Source organism: Portunus trituberculatus, chromosome 31 (genome assembly GCF_017591435.1).
Source record: "Portunus trituberculatus isolate SZX2019 chromosome 31, ASM1759143v1, whole genome shotgun sequence".
NCBI lineage: Eukaryota > Metazoa > Arthropoda > Malacostraca > Decapoda > Portunidae > Portunus > Portunus trituberculatus.
This window is the reverse complement of record NC_059285.1, coordinates 11,526,346-11,533,845: the sequence shown is the minus strand read 5'-3', so window position 1 is coordinate 11,533,845 and position 7,500 is coordinate 11,526,346. Positions and strand designations below refer to the sequence as shown.

General features: G+C 47.1%; 1 protein-coding gene across 1 annotated transcript in view; it reads right to left on the bottom strand.

Moving 5' to 3' along the window:
• LOC123511234 (CCAAT/enhancer-binding protein-like) overlaps positions 1–1,178 on the bottom strand; it is a 2,535-nt gene extending 1,357 nt beyond the window's left edge. The window contains 2 exon segments of the mRNA XM_045266934.1: positions 258–742; positions 745–1,178. Coding sequence (XP_045122869.1) covers positions 258–742; positions 745–961 — 702 coding nt within the window. The 5' untranslated portion in view covers positions 962–1,178.
• Positions 1,179–7,500: the final 6,322 nt, after the last annotated feature.

The following is a 7,500-nucleotide window of genomic DNA, read 5'->3' as shown; positions in this document are numbered from 1 at the left end:
TCATTTATCTTGTTTATGTGTTAATTCATCTTAAACAGGAACCTAATCAATACTTTAGTGACACAAGTTGAGGTCGTGTTAGCTCGTCTCTGCACCTACTGGAATTACTTGGAGCGAGAATGAATGAATGGGTGGGCGTCGCCAAGGAAGGCGAGGCCGCACCGCAGACTACTCACTCCTGAAGGTGGACACCAAGACTAACAAACCTATTGTGGCAGGAAAGAAAGGGAACACAAAACATCGCGGATGATTCTCACCTTAACTCTTTCCTCTGTCTCCCTCGTCCTCATTTTCGCCTTTTCCCGGCTCTTTCTGACAGCAATGTTGTTCCTCTCCCTCCGCCGCTTGTACTCATCACTGGATTTGTCCACGTTCTTCTTGCATCCGGGCATCATTTTGCCGCCCGTCGGGGACTTGAGGGGAGATCTGCACAGGGAATCCGCGCCGGGCACCGTGGTGGGCGTCATGTTTGAGTACGCTGGCACTCCCGTCGGATATCCCGCTGCCGCTGCCGCTCCGTAACCCGCCGCCGCCGCCGCCGCCCCTACTCTGGCACAAGAGCTGTATTCGTGTGGCTGCAGTTCTGGGTGCGGGGACTCCTGGGGCTCCTCCTTGATGGGCAGGTGATCATGGCCCCCTCGATCTTGGTACTGCCTGTCGAACTGGCTGGCGCCGTGGACGGGCTGCGGCAGGTAAGCGAGAGGATTGTACATGTTGACACCAAGGCCCCGTGGGCTGGGGACTTGTCGACGCTCAGGCCCTCGATGCCCTGGATGAAGCCCTCGCTGAACTGGGAGTCGTCGATGAGGTTGTGTAGGTCCAGCGAGATTTCTGGCGCGTTTAATTCGGCCAGATCGCCGTACTCCTCGTTTGAGTACGCCGATAGGTTGCCTTTAACCTTGAGAGAAGCAGCAGCGCCCTTCTTGTAATCAGAACTATCGTAAAGCTGTGGAGACTCCATGTTGCTCTGTGGGCATGGTGACACGCCCGAGCCGTATCTGCTGTCCTCCAGTGTGCCGAAATTGTCACCCCACTCACACGAATATTCTGCGAAGGCCGCCGTCGTGCCTATCAAGTTCACTACCACAGGTTAAGACTGGAGTGCTCGCGTGCAACACTTCTGGCTGATGCTACAGACTCTTCAACTGTTCTGTGTCTCGAGCTTGAAGCTACTAACCTCGGTTGCGTCGAGCCGCAATATATAAGCCCGGTCCCCCCTGGCAGTTGGCACTTAGTCCATAGTGGCGTATGGCAACTTAAGAGCTGAGCTTTATTACGTGTCCCAGGTCCTCTCCCACACCCCCCACCTACCTCCCTATCACCCCTTTTATCATTTCGCTTATCCCATGGTATGTGCACAACACTACAGCGGCAAAACATGAGTAATAAACAACGGCAGAGGAAAATCTACTATTGGGAAGATTGGCATCATGGTGATGACGTCACACAAGAAGGAAAGGGAGGAGAATCACACCGCTTCATTGACAGGGAGGAGCAGGTCAGAGGCGGTGTGAGCTAGCCCGGGGCAAAGTTTTGGCGTGAGCGTGGGTGGGGGAATTCGCCGAATGTGTACTCCTAGAACTTCCATTGCGAGTCACGCGTCACGCAGGGCTGCCCCAGGTCTAGGAGGCGGAAGGAGAATGGGGATGCGTACACATGTAGTACGTTCGTGCCTTAAGGAAGAAGAGTACTTTAGTTTGCGCATGTTTGAACTCGATCTTTACTCTTATTTCCCGCTCGTTTCAATTAATGTCATGAGTGTGTGTGCGTGTGTGAGAGAGAGAGAGAGAGAGAGAGAGAGAGAGCGCACGTGTGTGCGTGCGCGCGCGCTGGCTGGCAGGCTGGTGTTCAACATGCTTTAGCACGATGATACTGCTACCGTGCGTGACTACATGTACCAGTGCTCCTGTGCGTTTAGTGATCGTTGGGCTGTAGTGCGCGTCCCTAACAAGATTGGGCTGCCTGATCCTCCTCACCTACTCCGAGCCATTGTTGTTTGTACAAGATAAAGGATATTTTTTTTTCCTGCGGTATCATTTCGTGTTTCTTTTAACAAGGCTGTTGTGTTTACGGAGTAAGGCAGCCTAACACTTGAACTCCTCGTGATAGGGGCAGAAGATGCTGCTGGTGCTCACTACAACAGGATTATATTGTATTACAGGAACTTAAGGATTATGTTTAAACTGAGCTTCATAAAATATTAATCCGTGCACACACACACACACACACACACACACACACACACACACACACACACACTGCTCTGCTGCTGCTGGTACTACTACTACTACTACTACTACTACTACTACCGTAGTAGTAGTAGTAGTTTCGTAGGCTTGAAAGTTATGTGGACTACACACACACACACACACACACACCGACTATGCATCTCTGCGGGTGTACAAGATATGCAGCGCTTCTACATTCCTCTGCTCATTTCTCGCCACTATGAGGAACTTGAGTCGTTTTTACAGGTTCTGCTGCTACCATGTGTTCATCCCTCGTCTCCGCAGGCCCCAGCATCAGCTGGTCGCGCCTATCATCTCAGAGCCTCTTGTAGAATATTGCGTCATCTCGATGTGCTGCTGCTGTCGGTAGTGCTGCCATTTATTGGTGCAAATAATTACTCTCAATCACAGGCCGCCTTACACCATTGCTTCTCCACTACAACCAATTCTGCATCAACAGGAGCATCAGGTAGTACCACTGGTGGTCTCATCTCTACCGCAACATGGAATATACGGATGATAAAAAGCATGTGGCCCCGGCTGTCAGTTTCTGAGAGATTGTGACTTTTGTGAGTAGTGTTCTCCACGACGCTGCTTCACTAAGAGTGCCAGTCATTACTATACTGTTACTAGTATCATCACTAATACTATCGTACAAATGATCAGTACTGCTGTTGGTATATCTCCACGTGCGTCAAATTATTCTTTTATCAGATACATAACAATGAAACTCAACATCAACAAAACACAAAAACAACAAATAAAATCTGGAGAGTCCCAGTGAGGGAATGCGGGTGATGGTGTTCATGGCAAAGTGGAGCGCGCCGCCTCTCCCAGACTGCTCCTCCCCCCCGCCGCGCGTCACTAATACGTCATCACTTCACCAGCCACTGCCATCACTGTACACGTCACAAAGTTTTCCAAAGCCAGAAATTGGAGAAATTTACTTCTTTTATCCAGAACACGCTCGGCACATCCACAGCCCCGAGCGTTGTGCACAGCGAGGCAGGAAGCTGTGGCGGGACGGGGTCCGAAATTTAGGGGAAATTAGTAGATCTTTATTCAGAAATGGCTTTCATAAATGAGAGCCTTTGAAGAACTTAGCAACTCATTTCTTCAGTAAATTCCCCCTCGCACGAAAGGATGTGTGTGTGTGTGTGTGTGTGTGTGTTCTTTTTTTTCTGGGTTTAATGTCTTGCCTGTTATTGTTGCTTCTGGTGGTAGTTGAGGTAGTGGTGGTGGTTTTGTCGCTGTTGCTGTTCTTTATCCTATACTTTGAGTTGTTATGTAGCAGTAGTAGTAGTAGTAGTAGTAGTAGCATTAGTAGTAATATTGCAGGTAATAGTGGTATTAAACAACGGCAGCTGCTGCGGTGGCCGCAACGACAGTTGTATTAGCGGCTCTGGCTGTGGCTGTGGCAGCTTATCGTGGCTTCTTGTGTCTGACGGCCGCAGGTGACCGGATTGGAGACTTACGGGTAGCTGACGGCATCTTAACAGTCTCACATCACAATCTCAAGGAGCGTGTCTAGCTTGTACTGGTGATGGTGGCGTGGCGATGGTTGTAGACTCTTAAGCAGAATCAGCAGCATTAATAGAAGTAGCAGTAGTAGTAGTAGTAGTAGTAGTAGTAGTAGTAGTAGTAGTAGTAGTGGTAGTAGATCCATCAAAACACTCAAATAAGCATCACGACTTTACTGGCGCTAAAAGTTGGACAAATTTCTATGGAAATGTTCAAAGAAAAGATTGTGCTGTTCCTGGCCTGCCCTACAGTACAGGCAGCACTGGTTGATAACAATCTCATCACCACTAAGGAGCGGGACGTGAAACCAAATTTAATATTTTCTCAGACACAGCTGAATGGAATTTTGTTAGCATTCATGGAAAATGTTGCGGTAGTATTTTCAGCGCGAGGGGATGGTGGCAAGGCGTCACGCGGCCAGCCAGGTGTATTCAGGTGATAGGAAGAAGCACACGTGAACGGCGTTTGGTTGTGATGCTGCAGCGGACAGACTCTTGTTGTGCGAGAGAGAAAAAAGGAAAAAAGATGCAGGATTATTTGTAACAGTAGTGGTAGTAATAGAAGTAGTAGTAATAGTAATAGTAGTGGTAGTAATAGTAGTAGTAGTAGTAGTAGTAGTAGTAGTAGCAGTAGTAGTAGCAGTAGTAGTAGTAGTAGTAGTAGTAGTAGTAGTAGTGACGGAATAAAGTTTACATTAACGCCATACGAACGTTTAATAGAGGTGCAGTTTACGAGAGAAGTTTAATGAAGTAAAATTTCTTAACTCTATTGTTTGTGGTCGTTATTGATCGTCTGAGAATTGTAGCCGCCATCAGTCTTCCTCCCTTCTCTCTCTCTCTCTCTCTCTCTCTCTCTCTCTCTCTCTCTCTCTCTCTCTCTCTCTCTCTCTCTCAGCAACTTAAGGTAGGATGAGAGTTGCATAGATAAGTTCTCCCACGATTGAACATAAAACATACACGATAAGTTTGGTCTGCTTCTCGCCTACTTGAACATTAGTGTGGGAAGCCCGATCTCCACCACCACCACCACCACCCCACTTCTCGCCTCGACCAAACACATGGCCGAGGGTTGTGCCACAAACACCCACAAGTCACAACAGCATGAGTCTTGTTACTATCTTGTAAGACAGCGTGTAAGGCTTTGATTATCACGTTGTGGAGTGGACTAGAGAGCGAGGGCAGAGTTGTGATGGTGGTGTAGCAGTGGTGGTGAGGAGGTGCTGAATGGAGCGAGTATCGTAGTTCATACATCATAAAATAGTAGTTAATAGAGGTACGCGGTGTAACGAGAGTAAATGGTGGTAGTTAAAGTTGTAGTGAAAGTGGTGGCGGTGGTGACTGGGAATGAAGTCAGTTATCTGGGGGAAAAATAAATAGTGTTGATAAATAACTAACAAATAAATAGTATAGAATACCAATATAGATAAAGTTGGATAAATAATATAGACTAGATAAATAAACATCGAATAATTAAATAAAGAAAGTAGTAAAAAAATGTTACCGGCAGTGCCGGTTCTAGAACAATAACAAGATGGTGGTGGTGGTGTAGTTGTGACGTGATGGACTGCCCCCAAGGCCACTGGGACGTCCTCTGACAATGACAGGTGGCCCGCGCTCTTATCTCTGTTGACTTCCCGGCACGTGTTTGCATCGCCGTCACTGTTGTGGTAATTATCATTCTGTATACGTCATAAAATGCCTTACTTGTCTTTGCACTTGTTTCTTCTTATGTCATCCACATGTGCTTGTATTTTTCAATATCATCAAATTTTATTCCTCCTCCTCCTCCTCCTCCTCCTCCTCCTCCTCCTCCTCCAAGCACAAGTATCATCATTTCTCAAGAGACCAGCACTGCCTTCTCCCCTCAGACAAGTAATCCTTTCGAACTTTTATTTAATTCTATATTAATGTCATTGAGTTTTATTAATGTATCATTGTTGGATTTATCAGGAAATTAGTTTGGCTCAGAAGCGTCCCCAGGCTGTACAAATCTCCAGGTACTGACACGGGAAGGAATCTCATGATTTGATGCACTTTTCTGAGTTCATCATTGAATCGAGTTTGTTGCCCATTTACGTCTCTATTCATGGTTGGCCTGAGTCAGTGTTTCATCCCACCGGCGTGTGTGTCGGTACATGGACGGGTGAGCTTCTCCACTCAGTAGAAAAAGAGAGAAAAATCATAATACCGTGAGATGCGATTCACTATACCATCAAGTCATGAAGAAAAACGTGAGTGGCGAACACCTAAGCATGGCAAAGCTCCACGAAGCGGCTTGGCCAGTAGTAGTACCTTCTGCCGCGGCCCTGACCGAGCATCAGCCACCGGTGACTCTCCTCCCCTTTGGTACACCACATTTGACATTCACTTGCAATTACATCTCACTTTACGATGAAGAGAAAATGGGACACATCCCCCAGTGTACTCTGCACCTCACGTCGCCGCCACGCCCCCCGAGCCGCTGCAGGATTGGTGATCCGCGTGTAGAGGCAGCTGTCACGAGCCCTCCTCCCACACCAACCTCCGCTACCCCTCCCTCTTCTCTGGCCTTTGAGGTGGAAGGCAAGGTAGGTCTTTTTTTACTTCCCTTCCACCTCAACTCCTTGTAATTTACCTAAATCTAACCTACCTCCTTTGTCAATCCTCTTCTGCCTCAATTTCGCACCCTGTCATATCGTCCTGCTGTCGCCGCTCAGCCTTGGCGTGAGAGGTACACTGACCATGGGATTGGCAGCAGGTCGCTTGTCACACAGATTATTCATCTTTATTATACATCATGATGAAGTTCTGCTTTTCAGCGATTGACTGTACCTATAAGGATCAGGGACTGAGCGAGCAGGGCACCACCTCAAGGTAAGAGTGTGTAGGTTCACATAACCATAGAAGTATATTGCCATTACCATTTAGAAACGAGGAAAGGAAGGTGATCCGACTTTTATCCCATAATCACTTAATTTACGTTGAAAATCTCAGTATTTTTGTGTGAACCTTTTAACGTTTTTTCTTTTTTCATCGTGTCGCTGCAAAGAATATTTTACTAATGTGATTTTAGGAAAAAATAATGATGTTGTATCCTGATCAATCTTGTCTAGATATGTTGATCTTTTGTAGGCACTTGTATTAAGTCGTGGCGAGGAGGAGGATTACTCGTCAAACACACGCACATAAAGAAAAAAAATAATAAGTAAGTAATTAAAAGAGTTAAAAAGAAAAAAGCTATTCAGACTAAACGATAAAAAGAAATTATGACGCCGATTACATTGCACAGAAACAAGTAACCTTAACATTCTCCATGAAGAGTCCGTGTGGTGTGTGCCTGCCTCCGCCAAGCCTCACCCCGAGAGTGGCCTGCCGATGAAAGACCCATAAGAAGTCTCCCACTCTTCAATAATGGAGAGAAAAGTGTTCCTTGTGTGTAAGCCGCCGCGCTCCCCACCAAATCCCATGCCCTGTATAAATCTCACGCCAGGCTGCCACTGAGAGCCAGAGGAAGGAGGTCGTGAGGGATGTGTTGCACGAGGCCACGCGCCGAGGCAGGACACTCCCAACGCTTTCAAGTCGAGGGTGAGGGGCGCGGAACGTCACCACTGCAGGTTCATGGGGGATTTGGGACCGTTTTTCCTTCACGCCTCGCCATCCTGTTTTTATTGTTAACAGGTTTCAGTAAAGATTAGTGAGCGAGTGTTTTAATGAGGTACTGATGGTTGGATTTGGAGTGTGTATCATTGTGAGAAAAAAAAAATTCCATGACA